General features: G+C 37.0%; 1 protein-coding gene across 1 annotated transcript in view; it reads right to left on the bottom strand.

Moving 5' to 3' along the window:
• The window catches only part of Lama2 (laminin subunit alpha 2), a 470,233-nt gene that overhangs the window by 354,895 nt on the left and 95,527 nt on the right, over positions 1-19,811 (bottom strand). Inside the window, exons 8-11 of the mRNA XM_032895270.1 lie at positions 19,499-19,616; positions 13,385-13,563; positions 10,514-10,613; positions 7,170-7,330 (exon numbers count right to left, since the gene is read on the bottom strand). Coding sequence (XP_032751161.1) covers positions 7,170-7,330; positions 10,514-10,613; positions 13,385-13,563; positions 19,499-19,616 — 558 coding nt within the window. The remainder of the gene's footprint in view (positions 1-7,169; positions 7,331-10,513; positions 10,614-13,384; positions 13,564-19,498; positions 19,617-19,811) is intronic.

A 19,811-nucleotide genomic window follows, 5' to 3' on the forward strand; every position in this document is an offset into this window, starting at 1 on the left:
CTTCTACAAGCCTGAGTTCTGCCTTCTTAGGTTGTGTGTTTGTGCATCTCTTTCCATAAACTGCTACATGAAACCTCTCAGAAGACAGCAATGGTAGGCCACTGACTAAAAGCATAGCAGAGTATCATTAGTAGTGTCAGGGGTTGCCTCTCTCCTATGGAATGGTCTCACGTTGGGTCAGTCATTGGTTGGCCATTACTTCAGTCTCTCCATCATTATTCCTGAACTGCTCATAGACAGGACAAGTTTTGGATGGAAGGCTCTGTGGGTGTGTCCCCACCCCTCCATTGGAAGTTTTTTGTTGCTATAGAAAGTGGCTTCTTCAAGTTTCATAGTCTTCACAGCAAGGAATCTCAAAAGACACCTGAGGGTCTCCCCTGTCCCAGAGCTACCACCCTTCCACTGACTTCTATTTCCTCTCTCATTCCTCCCTTTACACCCTCGTTAACCTAACCCCTGCTTCCCTCCCTACCCCTCCCCTATACAGTTTTCTCACTCCATCTACATCAGAAGTCTATTTTGTTTCCCCTTCTGGGAAGACTGCTACCCTGGATTAGAGGATTAAAAGATAAAAGTATGCGTGTGTTGCATATAGCCTATTGCTCTTCACATATATTTTTCTCTATTCTATTTTGATTAGTTTGTGGTACAGGGATCAAACCTAGGGTTTTGTGCATGATAATCAAATACTTAAACAGTGGCTAAATTTCTAGCTCTATCTTTTCATCCTGTGATGAGTTGAATCTACAGAAATTATGTTCATCAACAAGGAAGGTGAGTTTATTATAAACAAACCATCTAAAAATAGAAAAAGAAGCAATAAAGAAATTCAAAGGGAGACAAAGGTGGAGATAGAAAACCTAGAAAAGAGATCAGGAGTCATAGACCCAAGGATTACCAAGAGAATACAAGAGATAGAAGAGAGAATCCCAGGGGCAGAAGATACCATAGAAAACATTGACACACCTGTCAAAGAAAATGTAAAACACAAAAAGTTCCTAACCCAAAACATGCAAGAAATCTAGGACACAATGAGAGATCACACTTAAGAATAATAAGTATAAAAGAAAGAGAAGATTCACAACTTGAAGGGCCAGTAAATATCTTCAACAAAATTATGGAAGAAAACTTCCCTAACCTAAAGAAAATTATGCTCATAAACATATAAGAAGACTATAGAACCTCAAAGAGATTGGACCAGAAAAGACATTCCTCCCATCCCATAATAGTAAAAAAAAAAACAAATGCACAAAACAAAGAAAGAATATTAAAAGCAGTAAGGGAAAAAGGTCAAGTAACATATAAAGGCAAACATATCAGAATTACACCAGACTTCTTACCAAAGTCTGTAAAAGACAGGAGATACTGGTCAGCTGTCATAGAGACCTTAAGAGAACAAAAATGCAAGCCCGAGCTACTATATCTAGCAAAACTCTCAATTAACACAGATGGGCATACCAACATATTCCATGACAAAAACAAATTTACACAATATCTGTCCACAAATCCAGCCTACAAAGGATAATAGAAGGAAAACTCAAATACAATGAGGGAAACAGCAAGATACAAAAACCAAGAAAGTAATCTTCTTGCAACAAACCTAAAGGAAGAGAGGCACACAAACATAATTCCACCTCTAAAAAAACAACAGAAAACAACAATCACTATTCCTTAATATCTCTTGACATCAATGGACTCAGTTCCCCAATAAAAAGACATAGACTAACAGAGTGGATACATAAAGAGGACCCAGCATTTTGCTGTACAAAGGAAACACACCTCAGTTGTAAATACAGACACTACCTCAGAGTAAAAGGAGGCTGGAAAACCACCTAGGAAATAAAAGGAAAAATCCACCAAGATGAACTCTCAATGCTGAATATCTATGCTTCAAATGCAAGGGCACCTACATTTATAAAAGAAACCTTACTCAAGCTCAAAGTACACATGCCACCTCACAAAATAATAGGGGAAGATTTCAACACCTCACTTTCATCAATGGACGGATCATGGAAATAGAGACATAGAGAAACTAACAGAAGTTATGAACCAAATGGATTTAACAGATATTTATAGGACATTTCATCCTAAAATGAAAGAATATACTTTCTTCTCAGCACCTCATGGTACCTTCTCCAAAATTGACCATATAATCGGTCACAAAATAGGCTTCAACAGATAAAAGTAGATTGAAATAATCCCATCCATCCTGTCAGATCACCATGAACTATGGCTGGTCTTCAATAAAAACAAAAACTACAAAAAGCCCCCCCACACACACACTGAAGTTTAAAAACATTCTACTCAATGATAATTTGATCCAGGAGGAAATAAAGAAAAGAAATTAAAGACTTTTTAGAATTTAATGAAAATGAAGGCACAACTATCCTCAACAATAAAAGAACTTCTGGAAGAATCACCATCTCTGACCTCAAGCTGTATTATAGAACAATAGTGATTAAAAACTGTATGGTATTGGTACAGTGATAGGTAGATAAATAAAATAGAATTGAAGATCCAGAAATGAACCCACACACCTTTAGTCACTTGATCTTGGACAAAGGAGCTAAAACCATCCAATGGAAAAAACATAGCATTTCAACAAATGGTGCTGGTTCAACTAGAGGTCAGCATGTAGAAGAATGCAAATCGATCCATTCTTATTGCCCTGTACAAAACTAAAGTCCAAGTGGATCAAGGACCTCCACATCAAACCAGATACACTCAAATGAATAGAAGAAAAAGTGGGGAAGAGCCTCAATACATGGGCATTGGCAAAAATTTCCTGAACAGAACACTAATGGCTTATGCTCCAAGATCAAGAATGGACAAGTGGGACTCCATAAAATTGCAAAGCTTCTGTAAGGCAAAGGACACTGTCATTAGGACAAAACAGAAACCAACAGGTTAGGAAAAGATCTTTACCAGTTCTATACCTGATAGAGGGCTATTATCCAATATATACAAAGAACTCAAGAAGTTGGATTCTAGAGAATCAAATAATCCTATTAAAAATGGGGTACAAAACTAAACAAAATGTTCTCATTGAGGAATATCAAATAGCTGAGAAACACCTAAAGAAATGTTCACATCCTTAGGCATCAGGGAAATGCAAATCAAAACAACCCTGAGATTCCACCTCATAACTGTCAGAATGGCTAAAATTAAAAACTCTGGTGACAACAGATGCTGGTGAGGGTATGGAGAAAGAAAAACACTCTGCCATCGTTGGTGGGATTGCACACTGGTGCAACAACTCTGGAATTCAGTCTGGCAGTTCCTCAGAAAACTGGACATAGTACTACTTGAGGACCCAGCTATACCACTCCTGGGCATATACTCAAAAGATTCTCCAATATATAACAAGAACACTTGCTCCACTATGTTAATAGCAGCCTTATTTATAATAGCCAGAAGCTGGAAAGAACCAAGATGCCCTTCAACAGAAGAATGGATATAGAAAATGTGTTACTTTTACACATTGGAGTACTACTCAGGTATTAAAAACCATGACTTCATGAAATTCATAGGCAAATGGATGGAACTAGAAAATATCAACCTGAGTGAGGTAATCTAATCACAAAAAAATACATGGTATGTACTCACTGATAAATGTATATTAGCCCCAAACCCCAGCTTACCCAAGATACATTCCACAGACCACATGAAGCTCAAGAAGAAGGATGACTAAAGTGTGGATGCTTCAGTACTTCTTAAAATGGGGAACAAAAATATTGATAGGAGGAGACACAGAGACAAAATTTGAAGCAGAGACTGACAGAAAGGCCATTCAGAGCCTTCCTCACCTGAGGATCCAGCCTATACACATACAGCCACCAAACCCAGACAATATTGCTCATGCCAAGAAGTGAATGCTGACAGAAACCTGATATAGCTGTCTCCTGAGAGGCTCTGACAGAGCATGACAAATACAGATGTGAATGCTAGCAGCCAACCATTGACCTGAGAATGGAGTCCCCAATGGAAGAGTTAGAGAAAGACTGAAGGAGCTGAAGGGGTTTGCAACCCCATAAGAACAACAATACCAACCAACCAGAGCTCCCAGGGACTCAACTGTCATCCAAAGAGTACACATGGACAGACCCATGGCTCCATCTGCATATTTAGCAGAGGATGGCTAATATTTTTCTTGGAAATCAAATCAATTTTTGTGGAGGAGAAGCCCTTGGTACTGTCAAGGCTCGATGCCCCAAAATAGGGGAATTTCAAGGCAGGGATGCTGGAAGGGGTGGGTTGGTGGGTGGGGAACACCCTCATAGAAGATGGGGGAAGGGGATGAGATAGGGGTTTTTATGAACTGGCAACTGTGAAATGGGATAACATTGAAATGTAAATAAAAAATTCAATAAAAAAAAGACAAAGAAAAAAATAGGCCTGAGGTTCCCTAATGAAGTTCTTTAAATTGTTTTCATACCTAATGGTGGGCTCTTACTCAAGGAAACCATGAAAAGAGAGCCAGGCCAGCCAGACAACTCAGCACATAAGGTGCTGTTTGCCAAAGTGACAACCAGTGTTCAATTTCCATGCTTTACAAGGAGTACTGAAAAAAACAACTTCTGCAAGTTCTCCTCGATATTTATAGGAGTGCTGTAGAATTATGCTTACACACACACACACACACACACACACACACACACACAGAGAGACAATAAATCAATAGTGTAATTTAAAAGTTTGAGAAATAAAAACATTTTACAAGTCAGTTATGAAAAATTCTTATGTAAAAATATAAAGAGATATATGTAAATTATTATTAATATGTATTTTACAGATGCATACTTATATACCTATTATTTATATCTATTTTATATTCTACTCATAAATATATATCCTTAAATATAATTATTTGAATATTAATACTACATGAGCACACATGTACACACCTACATACATACATACATACATGCTTTAAACCAAGACAAACACTTATCATTTTATTGTAATATTAGGTAACATTTTTCTTATGAGGCATTTTGATACATTTATCTTTTTAATAAGTTGGCACATCTGATTCAAATCATACTTTAAAAAAGGAAATATCTCATTGCTTTATGCACAACTAGGTGTTTAGTATTTAAATTGTATGTATGGCTGTTTTAAATACTTAGCTATTTATCATTCTGGTAAACAAGAGACAATGGACAATTCATCACAACGTGTTGCCTCTACATTGTGCCATGGTTCATTATTTAGACACCATGATATAATTATGCTGTGACAGGATTTTGTAATAGAACTAACTCAATCACTATGTGTGTATATTTTTTTTTATAGTAAGAATTTTGTTGGAATCTTATAAAACTAGCTTTTGGCAAAATTTTATCATAAGACTTCTTAAGAGGTGATTTTTTTTGCATTTAAAATATTACATTCTTGAAGGACGTTTGTTAATGATGCTATTTAATTCATTTTAAATCACTTTTATGATTTCTTAATCACTGGTTGTTGTAGTATTTTAATCGTGTGTTTTAAGGCTTCAAGTGGCTTTGTGGAGGCATTTTTCTCATGGTTACAATCACTCCTAACAAGACTTGAGGACAGCTTCCAGAGCTGTCCCTGTGAGCACAGTTAATTTCCTTAGCCCTCCTGCTCCAGCCTTTGGGGTTCTGCCTCCCTTAGAATCTGAAAGAGATGAAGCTCGTCCACCTCTTCTATCTCTCCTCCCTTAAGCAGAACAGAGGCATAGGCTCTCTTTAAGGTGTGTATCTAAATGTCCATCTTTTCTCCTGCTTGAGTTCTGTGTTCTACAGACTCACAAAGCTCCGCTCCTGCTTTTAGCCTCGCCCTACCTGTCTGCACTGGAGCAAATGACAAGATGAGAGATGGCTGCAGCACTCTGGGAAAACAAGGAAGCATGAGCAATGTTTGTCCCAGTGCTTTTTAGAGGAGGAGAACTGAAGGCTGTGGGGTGTATGCCATAGCATTCAGTGCAGGGGCGGGGGTTCTGAACCACAGCCACTACTCAATCACTGGGGCTCAGTACTGGTCTGAGAGAGCAATTTTTCATTTCCGATAATACTGGAATGCAATACACTAAATCTAGAAAATTTATTATATTTCAACACATGAGAGCCTTTATAACAGCTTTCTGGTCACTGTATAGCCAATAAGTGGTCCAGTTTTAATAGACCAAGATAGGGGCTTAAATAATCTCTAATATAATACATGTGTGTTACACAAACATTTTATTTATATAGTTTTATTATTATTATACGTGTGTAAGTAAATATACATAAAATAGACAAATAATATACTATGTAGCATTTAAAATGTTTTTTGATACACATTTAAATTAATATTACAAATATTTGTTATGCTACAATATTTGTACACACCAAAATATATATTACTATTACCATGTATACCTAAATATGTGTAATAAATTAATAAACTAAAGGAAGGTTTTCATTTAAATGTCTTTGCTTTTAATAAGGCTCCATTGAGGATATTAAAAGTATTTTCATGTTTATAATAATATGAATGGCACTATTTGAAAAAGATTGCTCATTCACCCAGAAAATACAGTTCCACATTAATCAAAACACCACGAACAGACTTCTGTAGCTGAAGCAAACCAGTCCTATCATTTTGGACTTGTGCATGCTTCTGTTTCCTATGTGTCTGGAGGCTACAGGTGTAATATGTCTCTTAGTGTTAACCTGATGAGCTATTAGCTGATTATGTACAAGAAATAAAATTGCCTTCCTGCAAGTCCCCTTGGGAGAACATATCAAATCTTTAATCAATTCCACTAGGCCTTCTTTCACTTTGATGATGAGACAGAAGAGTTCAAATATGGTGAAAAATTTAAAGACCTGTCTTCATTCAGATTTTTCAGGATTATTTTTTTTTAAATCCAAAATTAAACCCTCAACAGAATTCTTTTAGGAAGCAGATACAAAGGTATATAGTTTTAGTTTGAAACACTTTTGCACAATGGGAGAAAATAATTTTTTTAAGAAATAACATAGACCACTTGATAGAAGGTGTGGTAGTGAGTCTGCCCACCATTTAATGACGCATAGAGTAATATTCACATAATAGATAGTCGTGTGCCCAGGAAAAGCTTTACAAATGTCTAGTAGCAACAGACATAACAGAAGCTGTCCTAAGTCTCAACAGTGGGATAATCAAATTAACCAGCCTACCTTACAGCTACAGGGCCCAACACAAGGGTCCTGGTTTGTGCTCCCCAAGCCACTGCAGTTACAGGGTTGACAGTCTGGGTAACCACGGTAACCCCTGACACAGCGATCACAGTTCATGCCTCCAAAGCCAGGTTTGCAGTAACAGGACCCAGGTTTCAACCCTAAGGGAAGAAGCATTGCACGTCAACATAGTCAAGGGAAAACGGATTTAATTCTTCAGGTTTCAATTACAGTAACTGTTAAATTGGATTTTGATCACAAAATTAGATTTTTTTTTAAAAAAAGATTCTATTTTTTATAAGCAATTTTAAATTTAAATGTATGTTAGTCATATTCTTCCCTACCCCTAAGTCGTTCCAGATTCTCCCTGCTCCCTACCAATTCAAGTTTAAGTTCTTTCTCACAAATAAAAACCTAACACAACAGCAAAAGCTAAAAAACGGAATACAGCACCACCATAAAGAACACACAACACACACACACACACACACACACACACACACACACACACACACACACACACACACACACGAAACTCTATCTAAATAAAAGTACACACGAAAGCTGTGGAGTCCGTTATATGTTGGCCAGTTACTCCAAAACATGAGGACTGCCCTGGAGCAGCTAATATACCCAGCGTTGCTCTATTGAAGAAAACTGAGTTTCCCTCTCCTAGGAGGTATAAGTGACAGTTCAGTTGTTAGCCGTTACCCTAGTGGCTAGTTTGTTATTCATATCAAAATAAAATATTACAGGACAAAACGAAAACTATCACATCCAAGTTGGACAAGATAAATCAACACAAGGAAAAGAGCCCCGAGAGAAGGAACAAGCATTAGAGATCCACTAGTTTGCTTGCCCAAGAATAAAAACACTAAACTGGAAGTTGTAATATCCACAAACAGGGCCTAGTGCAGGTCCTGTGCATTCTCCTTCACTCTCTGAGTTCATATGAACTTTTCTCATGCAGGCTTAAATGACTTTCTTTTCTCATGTATGTCACTAAAGCTAAAACTAGAGAGTCTTTTGGGGCCTAAATAAAAATCGCAGTGGTTATGCAAACATAGTAGTTCTATGTATCTGTAAAATGTATTAAAAGCAAGTGGCTAGAGAGATGGTTAAGCAGTTAAGAGCCCTTGCACATCTTACAGAGGAGCGGGTTTGGTTCTAAGCACTAACATGGTGCTCACGATCATCAGTCACTCCTGTTCTAGGGGATTCCGCCAGCTCTTCTGGCTGCTGTTGCTGGTACCAGACACTCACATGGCATGCATGTATACATTTACTATACATATATACATATGCATACACATACAGATACACATACATATACATGCGGACAAAACATCCATGCCCATAAAATAAACTGTGCTCTCCATGAAGCAAAGACAAGCACAATGGAATGCAATGACACAGTGTAGAAGAACATGGCAAAGAGGAATAGTGAGGATAAACAAGACAAGCACACGTTCCACTACTATCAAGAGTAGGCTTGCATAAGGTGCACAGGGGTCTGGAACATGGCTGGAAATATTAAACACAGAGGACACGAGTCTATGTCAGGAAAGGACGAGGAAAAGTAAATACTATTTAGGACCATGAAATAGGACTTAGAATCATAAACACTAGGTTTATATTGATAAAGATGGATTTTATTGTTTGAGTTTTGCTTCAAAGTAGTACTAACTATAGGTGCTAGAGAGATGGGCCTATGGTTAAGAGTTCTTGCTGCTCGTCCAGAGGACTCTGGTTCAAGTCTCATCTCCCACATGGAAAGTCACAATTATCAGTGTCCCCATTTCCCCTTCAGGACCCGGTAAAAGGAAACAGGTGAGGCAAGAGGAGTACAGTATTAGGTTGTTTCTCTTTATACAATTTTATTATTGTTGCTTCTAAACTACCAGTATATCATATATGTATTTTCCTAATTTTTCTATTTCTAATAGATTTTTTAAAACAATATACTTATTTTAGTGTGGAACTTAATATTATTCATAATCCCATTGGGAATTTTTTGTCATTTAAGGAGAAAAAGACTTCATGATGACAGACTTTAACTTTAAGGTTACTAGGGCGAAAATGTACACGGTCTTTACTATTTGCTACTTCCAATATGGTACCCATCCTGGGCAGCTGGCCTGAATGTAGCTCTCAAATGTTAATTTCATTCTGTCGTCACACTTGATTCCTTGACGTTGAGAGTTTATTGTGAATTTTAATCCTTGAAGTACTTGGTTTCGCCTCATAGTACTGCCCTCTGTGACCCTTCCCACAGGTGTGATGTCACCTACATCCCATAGTGTGATTTTCATTCACTCCCAAGGCTGCACGTACATCTCTCAACACTGCCAACTTATACTGGGACCAGTGAAGTTACAAAGCAATCTAAGTAACAGGATGTAAAACATTATATATATATATATATATATATGTATATATATAATATGTGTGCTTTATACATAAATACCTTTTCTTTTTATACCTCCCCCATCTCTGTCTGTCTTTGTCTCTCTCTCTCTCTCTCTCTCTCTCTCTCTCTCTCTGTCTGTCTCTGTGTCTGTCTCTCTCTCTGTGATTGTCTCTGTCTCTCTCTCTCTGTCTCTGTCTCTCTCTGTCTCTCTCTCTCTGTCTCTCTGTCTCTCTGTCTCTCTCTGTCTCTGTCTCTGTTTCTCTCTGTCTCTATCTCTCTGTCTCTCTCTCTCTGTCTCTCTCTCTACACATACACACACTCACACACACGATTGTCTCTGTCTCTCTCTCTGTCTCTCTCTATGTCTCTCTCTATTCTCTCTCTGTCTCTCTCTGTCTGTCTCTGTCTGTCTGTCTCTCTCTGTCTGTCTCTGTGTCTGTCTCTCTCTCTTAAACACACAAACGATTGTCTCTGTCTGTCTCTCTCTCTGTCTCTCTCTCTCATACGCACACACAGACACACACACACGATTGTCATATATCATCATTTTTATCAAGGATACATCACATAGATGACAGTGCTCCCATAAGACTGCACTGCTTGGTGACATCAGAGTTAGTATAATGACCACTGTGACACTTCTACAATTAATGTGGTTAATGACAAATCTCTAAGAATTTATTTTATAATAAAGTGACACGTTATTATACACACACATCAAGGCAGATGATCAATATTTTTGTTTGCTTTTCAAACAATGCTGTTCAGCACAAAATAAGTTATTATGGTAAAAAAAAATGGGGTCCTACAGAGTACACCATTTGATGTCAGAATCCCGACTGTGTGACTGGAATTAGTGAAAAATTCTCCGCAAAAAAATGATGTTTGGCATCTGGTCATCGTTTCCTCAGTGTGACAGTTCACTGTGCCTCACCTCGCCGGGTGTGTTTCTCATCCTTGATACAGACGTCACTAAGGGAGCCAGCTGGATCGCAGTGACATGGCTGGCACGGCCTTGGATAACTTGGTGACACCTGAAAGATGGATATGGATTGAATCAGGCATAATAAACATGCCAGTATTTTCAACTCAGCGAACAATTCAGGATAAATTAGTTTTAAAAATACGTTGCAAATTATTCTGATAAAATTATAAGTATTTAACACGGATTGGTGGACTTCTACAATCCAATTTCGCTAAGTGGGTACACATCTGCTACTTATGTGTAGCCCTTGGGTGCCCTTTGCTTGGTGACTTGGTCTCTGGGAACCAAGGGTTCAGGTTAGTTTGACTCTATTTGTCTTCCTGTAGGGTTCCTAGCCCTTCCAAGTTCTTTAATCTTTCTCCCCTGGGTAGGAAATTTCAATTTGATAACACCTACATTATGAGACTTTGCCATAGATGCAAGAAGCAAAAAAAAAAAAAAAAAAAAAATAAAATCTAGATTTAGCTGTTTATCTAATTTAAAATTAATTAATACCAAATTTCATTATAAGCAGCCATGAAAAGGGAGAAATCCAAAGCTCAGGAACCTTATTTGGGAATTCTAGTCTAAAATGTACTTAATGTTTGGAACCAGTTTAATTTCCATCCCACACAAATGTTTTTTTAATCTGAAAAAAAAAAATGAAGCATTTCCCAGCTCTTTTGTTTGAGGCTGGTAGAGCCTATTATGAATGACTGACAAAAAAATTGTAAAAACAAAGAATTAAAGTTCCAAATCCCCTTTTCAGCAAGACAAAAGTCCTTAACTAAATAAAATCACACCTTGCGTGAAAATTATATTGTTTTTATAAATTAACCATACTCGATAAAGAAACGCAAAACTGTTTTTACGTCTTGCGAGTGAATACAAATGACAAAGCCAACAGGGAAAGTGAAAATACTTATATTTATTTTAAAAGATGCAGAAGAACATTTGACAAAATGCTTCAGCCTTTTTTTTTTTTTATTATAAAAATGCTCAGCTACCTGGGAGGAGCAGAGAAGTTGCTGAATCTGATAAACAGGATCCATAAAAATCCCATAAATCACATCACACTCAATAGTGAATTATTGTGTTTATATTCAGAGGGAGAAGAAAATAAAAATGTCACCTCTCACCATTTCTATTTAACATCGGAATAAATCTTGCAAAGTAAGGAGTGAGCCTGGCACTATTTGTAGATGAGAGTCTAAGTGCAATTCCAAAAATTACCTTAAGATCACTAGAACAAACAAATGCATTTTCAATCAATACAGATGATAAACTCGGTATTAATTTTTCTTAATAGAAGCATGAACGAATTGGGAAAAAGTTTTACCTAACCATTAATCATTATTTTGGATGCAAAAAAAATTCCAAAAGGCCCATTTAAACTAATTAAAGATATGTAAGGTCTCTATTAAAAAATTATTGTTACAAATCAATTTTTGCAAAGTACATGGAGAAATGATGTGTTCATAAAACGACTCAACTTTAATATGATATTCTTTCTTTCCTTATTATATATAGATTCTAAACAAAGAGCAATCAATGTTATCTTTATTTGAAATTTTGATTGTAAAATTCTATGAGTATTTCTACTGATATGCACCTGGCCAGTCTGAAAACATACGAGTAACATTGTACAGAACCCCACATACATGTATATAATACCACTTAATGAAAAAAGAGGCCACAATTTAACTAAAAACACCTGAAAGGGTGGGTAGAAAGTACATGGGAGAATTTAGAGGAAATAATGGGGTGTGAGAAAGAATTTAATTATAATCTGAAAAAGTAAACAAAGTGATTTTTACAATGATGTTAATTCAGATAATCTATTGAAAAGAGAGTCTTATTCCAAATGCCGTATTAAATGAGTGAATCTGCATTACTTGACACTAAGTGTACTAAGTGTCTGTACAAATTGATTCACATTCTATGGCTATATCATATGTCCAAAAATTTGGTCAAGATGTTGACTAAAATTGAAAAATAAAATTTTATAAGCCAGAAAAAGGTATCTTTTCTTGAGCATGTGCTTCAAGATAGATGGCACACAAATGACCAACGGGCATGTGAGATCAAAATTAAATATATGAAAGAGTTTCAAACCATTGAGAATGACTAAGATCCAAAACCACTGTCAACCATAAAGAGCAGGAACTCACACACATCAAATATTTTTTACCAACCTGTAAAATGTCATTGATAATTTGATAACAATGTGACAATTTCTTATACACTTAAATATAGACCTGTCCTATGGAATGACCATTTTATTTTTAAGTACTTCCAGAAGCTAAATTAAAATGACCATAACCTGGCCTGCATAGACTTGCTTGTTAATCAGAGTCCGAAAATCACCTAAATATTCAATGAGGGGAGAATGGATTGAATGACTTTATTTGCTCATGCAAAAGTATACTATCAGATCCTTAATGAGGAATCATTGGTGCCTATAAGGACATGGATAAATAAATCTTGAAATGTTATCATGTGAGAAATGAAAACACAAATGAATAAGTACTGTATGATTCTACTGCTTTTGTTTGTTGGTTTGTTTTATGTTTACTGAGAGATAAACCTAATTAGTGTTCTAAGATAAGAAGATAGTTTTTCAGGAATCAAATCCAATTGGAAAAAGGCAAAACAGACATTTCTGGAGTGGCCGTAGCACCACATATCACATCCATAAGGAGGTGTGACACTTTGAGATAAGAAAAGTTCTCGTCACCTTAGGAAGTATGGCGTCCAGGGTTTATACATCTTGTTAGTTTGGGATAGATACTTTTTGTGGAAAAGCAAAAATAAAACTTTATGAAAATAGGTGTTCCTTACCCCTTTTGGTCTGAAGAATCCATCAATACACGTCTCACAATTTATCCCAGCCGTGTTGTGTGTGCAGTTGATGCAAACACCCCCTCCAATGTATTTCCCATGTATATTTAGACTTAGATTTCTGCTGTCAACAGTTTCATCATAGTAGCATTCTTCAGCTTTTCCATGACAATTGCATGCTACGATCAGAATACAAAGTGGTAAGTACTAATTTCAGGCTTCAAATATATTTAAAACTATTTTATTATCCATATAACATAAAACATAAATCTATTAAAAGGCATTCTTACTATATATATACACATATTTATACATATATATATATATTCATTCCTGTAATGGAATTTGAAATAATTAAAATCTATAAATTTAGCTGAGTAGCAAAATGCCAATAATTCACTGGTTTTTTAAATATAATTACAATTCTATATAGTTTGACCTACAATCTATTATGACAGATAAATTATTGAACAAACCATGAAATGATTACCAGCCACATAATCTATGATGGATAATGCCCATAGGTGACCCTCTGTACTATATCCTGTGGGTAAACGGACAGGGAGGAGTTAATATATCCTTTTGGTCATCATCAATAACAAGCAACCCTTTGCAATAGGTCAGAATCTCTGATAGTCATTCTACATTTGCTATTATTGATTTCAATTACAATGCAACTCTCTTCATACCTCACTAAACCAAGCCAGAGACAGGTGATTTTGCTATGAGATACCCTCATCACTAGATTCAGGAATCTGCATTCCAAACACTGCTACAGTCCTCTCTGATCCTTCCCAAACAATGAGACAAATACATGGTAGGTTGTAGAGAGAATCTTTTGTGCGCTGGGTGGAACCATCAATAAAAAGCTGATGGCCTATGAGCATAAGGCAGGAAATGCTAGGTGGGAGTTCCAGTAGAGAGAGATAACAATGCTGGGAAAGAATCAAGAGTGGGAGATTCACCCAGACTCTGAGGAAGACAAATACATTAAAGTGAAGAGGGGTAAGTATGCGTCTGGCACACTTAGAATAGAATAAATGGATTACAAAAGTTGATGAGCTAGTTGGTGAGGGAGACAAAGCTTGTGAGATCCTGAGGTAGTGTGGATCAGATGAACTTGCCCGGGGTTAGCAATTATGTGCTATGAATAATGTCCTTATATAGTGTGTTTTCTCATAAACATGAGACAGTCAGTAGTCATTAGCAGATGGGGGTGTCTAAAAGCATTTGCTGAGCTGACGAATACACCACCATTACAATGACATCATTTCCACAATGCCATCACCATAACGCTATCACCGTGTCACCTTCACCATAATGTCTTTTAAACGCATTTGATCAGCTTGTCCTGCTCTCCACCCTCTTTTTCTTTCTCATGTTATATGGTAGGGATTCTAGACAGAGCAAAGGCGAGCAACTTTTCCCAGCAAAGGCTGTGTAAAGCTTTGAAATGTATGGGTCATTTTTATGAGGGTAAGAATCAGGGAAAGATATTGTAAAGCCTCCGAAAGATTTGGTTCTGTGTTCTTTCACTGATTTGAGTTTGTGTATCAGAAGGTGTGCATGTGCACGTGTGCATGGGCACACACACACACACAGGTGTTCATGTATGAACACAGCTGTTTTATGTATGTATATATTCTTCTAAACTGCCTGGCCTTATTAATAGTTGTTCTTAGCCTATCGCATAGGTATCACCTAAGGCTACAAAGAGAACTACTAGAAAGAAGAGGAGGTATGTGTCAGCACCCTGCTAATGGGCAGTTATGGTTATTAGGAGGCTTGTCCTTAAGCAACAGTTCACACATACTGAAGTCCAGGGGAAGGCTGAGAGTTAGGATCTGATCTACGAAACTAAACACTTTCCTGTGTTAAGGAGACATTTCAAGTGTTGGTGCCATTTTATGACTTACTTCTTTCATTTGTTTTGTAAGTGCAAACTACTTTAAAAAGAATTCTGGAGAGGTATTCTTCAAGAAATAAATTAGTAAAGGCAATTAAAAAGACTACAATGGGAACTAGAATGTGGCCTGTGAAAAATATACGATGCCACCTTTGGGTTAAATTTTTGAAAGTGTAAATTTTTTAGACTAAAGCTATGTCAACTTGAATTTTAATAGACTGACAAATGGGCATCCTAAAATGTTATATTATCTCTACTCATAGTCATGGGGTGAAAGTCATGCTCTATAACCTCACAACTATATTTTATCATGCTTTTAAAACCATTATTAGATGCAGTAAGCATACACATATTAGGAGGATGAAGACATACACTGACAAATCAAACAATATTTCGATTGTCTTTATTGGTGTGTGGGTCATCCTTTTTAGTCTAAATTATGAATGCCATTTATACTTTCAAAAACATAAAACTCTTTTGGTATTTGTTTATAACAGTGTTATTGTTTTTCTTATTGCCACATAAGATTTTTCCAATATAGTAAGAATGATAGCTCCTTGTCATGGTTGTTGAAAAAAAAACTGTTTCCAGCCTGCTGACTTTCAATTTAGATATATAATTTCATTATATCTGTAGTTTTTCAAGCTTTATTTAGGGGCAGACACAGAAATGAACATGATCCTGTGTGTGCATTAAAAATGATTTTATGGGTTTAGAAAAATTCACACAAATATTCAAACATCCTCTTTCAAATATATACTGTAAGGAACAGTGAGCGTTTCTGCTGGCAGTGTAGATGAAACTGTGATACAATACTGAATTATAATCAACGCAATAATTACAATGGATGTTGCTGAGTTGTAGACTGGGAACTAATATTTAATGTTTTCGTGGCTGTCCTCAGCCTGTAACCAGGACCCTCAATCTATATATCAACATCAATGGCACTGTGCCAGCGCTGGATATGTGGGCTGCAGAGGACAGGGATGGTGTCTGCTTTGCATGAGCCATTTTCTACTCTGTCTTCAGTAACCTTCTACCCCCACAGAAAATCCTTGAAATGTGCTTTAAAGTCTTAGTAACAGAATATTTGTACACTTTAAATGAGATGGATCAATGAAAATCCAAATTAAACTCAAATTAATTAGTGATTATCTTTTATACATATAGAGTTTCCCTATCACAGGAGAGTTTCCTAATGCTAAACTTGGGAAAGAGACATTTTATGTTTGGAAATGGATACATTGCCAACGGTGTGATCCTCAGCTAGGCCTATGATTAAGACATCTATCATTAATTTCTGGTTTTTGAAAATCTTTAATCTTCAGACTATGGAAATGTACCCTACAAATAAAGGACTTTAAAATCCCCGATATTTCAAAATTATAGAAGGACTGATGGATCCTGCTAGATCAAGGATGGCTGAGAGCAAATAGTGGCCCTCCAGTGGTATCTGACTATTCAATGGCAGCTAGGCCTCTACATATGTCCACTAATGATAGAAACAATTAGATGCATATCAAAGGACAATTTAAGTGAAGAAAGAAAAGATACTCCAAATACAGATAACATGTGTAGCAGCAAAAATCTCAAAAGAAGTGTGATTTACGGTTGGAAAATATTTTATTCAATTGTCTCAAAGTCTCATTGTGTCCAATATTTATGGTCCACGATAAACATAAGCTGAATTGGTTTATATGCAATGTTTAGACACAATGTGTAGGGCTTGTGTTTCTTACTTGATAGTAAGTCTGCCATATTCTTGAACTTAAACTATATGGTTTGGGTTGACTCACTAAAATATTAATACTGAATTCAGCTGAATTTGGTTCCCTGTAAGTGTGAGTCCACGGTTGTGCAAAGGTCTGTGTTTGAGTCTTCTCTTGATCTAAGATAATCTAGTCTATAAATACAGAACTCTCTTCATTTCACGTCACTGGGTGGGCTGCTTAGCCAAATTAGGACATAAACACGGGTGGTAGTCATTTTTGTCAGTTCCTTCAGAAGAAGGCAAACACATTCATTTTCTCTCAAAGATAATGATTTAAAGTATGAACTCTGATTAGCACGTCATTCACTATTTATCATTTCTGTCTTATCTTTTAATGTCCATTGTCCATCAAATGCTACCGCCTAAATTGTGCTAATAATCGCCACAGGTATTTCTTCATTGTAAGTAGTTCTATATTGGTGCTGCTATGAAGAATCTATATTTAAGAGCATTTTGACTATTGGTAATCAGTATGCTAAAGCCACATTTCCCCTCCCACGCTTATTACAGCACTCTTCAAGGCAGTCAATATATGGAATCAATCTAATGACTGTTTATCACTCTAGCTGGCAGTGTGAACCTGGGAGAGTAGGGCCTAGTGAAAGTCTCCTGCAGTAGCTAACTCACTCAGAGCATCACAAAATGTATACTCTTATGGTAATGAAGAGTCACGCTGGGACAAGGCTAAGCCTCAGGTGGCAAAAACTTGCTCTTCCATAGAGGCACCTGAATAAGAACAGTTGAGGTAAACTCACTCCTATCCACTCACTACACCCCTGAGGAGCATGAAAACCAATTCCAAGAGCACTTCTGTGTTTTGAAGAAACTGAGGCCCCAGGATCTTGTTTACTTAGAGTTTTCTCACAAGCACTCAGAATTTTCACAGGACTCCATTTCTGGAATGTACTCTGGCAATGTCTAGTTATTGAGGGAAACAGATGTGGAATAGGTGCACAATGGAATACTATTAAGGCAAAAGGATTATTCTATTCACCATCAAATGAATCAAACTGGGTTATAGTATGTTAAGTGTAACAAATCAGGCACCAAAAGACAAATACAACTTGGCCTCGCTTATATGCTTGGTCTAATAGACATAGGCTCATTATATTTGAGAGTGTTGATTAGCAGAAGTGGGCAGAGCGGGTGGGAGGACGAGAAGGGCGAAGGTTGCATACTGCTTACTAACTTAGTGTTAACTAGAATAGCTTCTGTTGTCTCATCTAACTTATTATACAAAATGATAATTAATATAATGCCTATTTCACAGAGGAGAGGGAATGAATAGCACTACCAATGAGATATGATAGCGGTTTAAGGTTTTAGCAGTATGCAAAATGTATATATAACTAGCACATGGGACCCCATAAATCCGTACAATTTAAAAATGTCAATTTAAAGAGGGATACTCATGTCCACAAAGCTTCATGTCTTGACATCCTTGTCACCTTCCATTATCTTTCCCGGCTCCTGCTCATCAGCCATGCACACCCTAAGTGTGATTAATGAATCCTTTCATTTTTGGTTAATAGCCTGGCTCTAGCTTGAACATAATCCCTCACCTTTGGCTGGACCCTCATATTAGCTGATGAGTGTTTAAAGGCTATTTGGTGCATTGTAAGTGATTATTTGGACCCAGACAGCTAATACAGACGGAAGACCATTTCAGAAGTATCTGTGCTTAGAAGGCTAATACATAGAATCTAGGCTTCACAGACTTCTCATTTCTGCTTCCACTCACCTATGTGGGTGTTGGGTGTTTCTGTTGTCTCTTGTGTCTCTATGAGTATGTGTGTCTGCTTCTGTTTGCGTTCCTGTCTATGTGTGTGTGTGCACGCTTTTGTGTCTTTATGTGTAATCCTGTATGTGGCTATGTAGGTACAGGGGTATGTCTGTGTATTTATGTGCTTCTTTTTATTTCTCTGTGTTTCTGTGTATTTTGTGTGTTTATATGTGTTTGAGTTTCTGAATTTTTATTTATATATATGCTTGTATATGTATTTTGTGTATTTTCATGTTTGTATGCATTTGTATGCATATTTGTTTTTGATGTTCATTGTATGTTATTGTACATTTTACATGTGGTTGTGTGATTTTGTGTCTACATATGTTTGTATGTTCATGTCAGTGTTGTATGCTATAGGTATGGGGTACTTTCTGATGACAAAAAGCATACAAGGATTTTCCTGTATTTCCAATTATCCAAACATTTACAATAAATTAATATCCATTGGGCAAATATTTAACCAATTAGGATAAAAACCCAAGAAAGTTGAGGGTTTTAAGACAGGTGGGTGGTGAATTTACTAGCTCTGGCCTTGGCTAAAACATGTAACTGAAATAGAAGATTGCCTCGTCAACAGTCGCTCACAGAGATGGCCCTCGTGTCCCTAGCCAAGCAGAACCACAGGGCTGTTCTCTCAGGTCAGGAACCTACCTTCACACTCAGTCTTGGTCAGGAAGGTCCCAGCTCTCCATGGCTTCTGATGGAATCCGGGGCAGCACCTGTCACAGCTCTCCCCACAGGTGTTATGTTCACACTCACAGCGCGATTTCTAGTCACAAAGGGAGAGGGGTAAGTTTGGAGGGTTGTACAGAACCACAGAAGAGGGGTTGTCCCTGAAAGGCGGGTATGGCACGTGACAGTTGGATTCAAACCTTCTAGATTATACGCAAAAATCTACAATCTTGGTCAGCATGTGCAGGAGACAATGGCAGTGCTTGGGTTCTGCACTCGTGTGGGCTGGTCC

This window comes from Rattus rattus, chromosome 2 (genome assembly GCF_011064425.1).
Source record: "Rattus rattus isolate New Zealand chromosome 2, Rrattus_CSIRO_v1, whole genome shotgun sequence".
NCBI classification, from domain to species: Eukaryota; Metazoa; Chordata; class Mammalia; order Rodentia; family Muridae; genus Rattus; species Rattus rattus.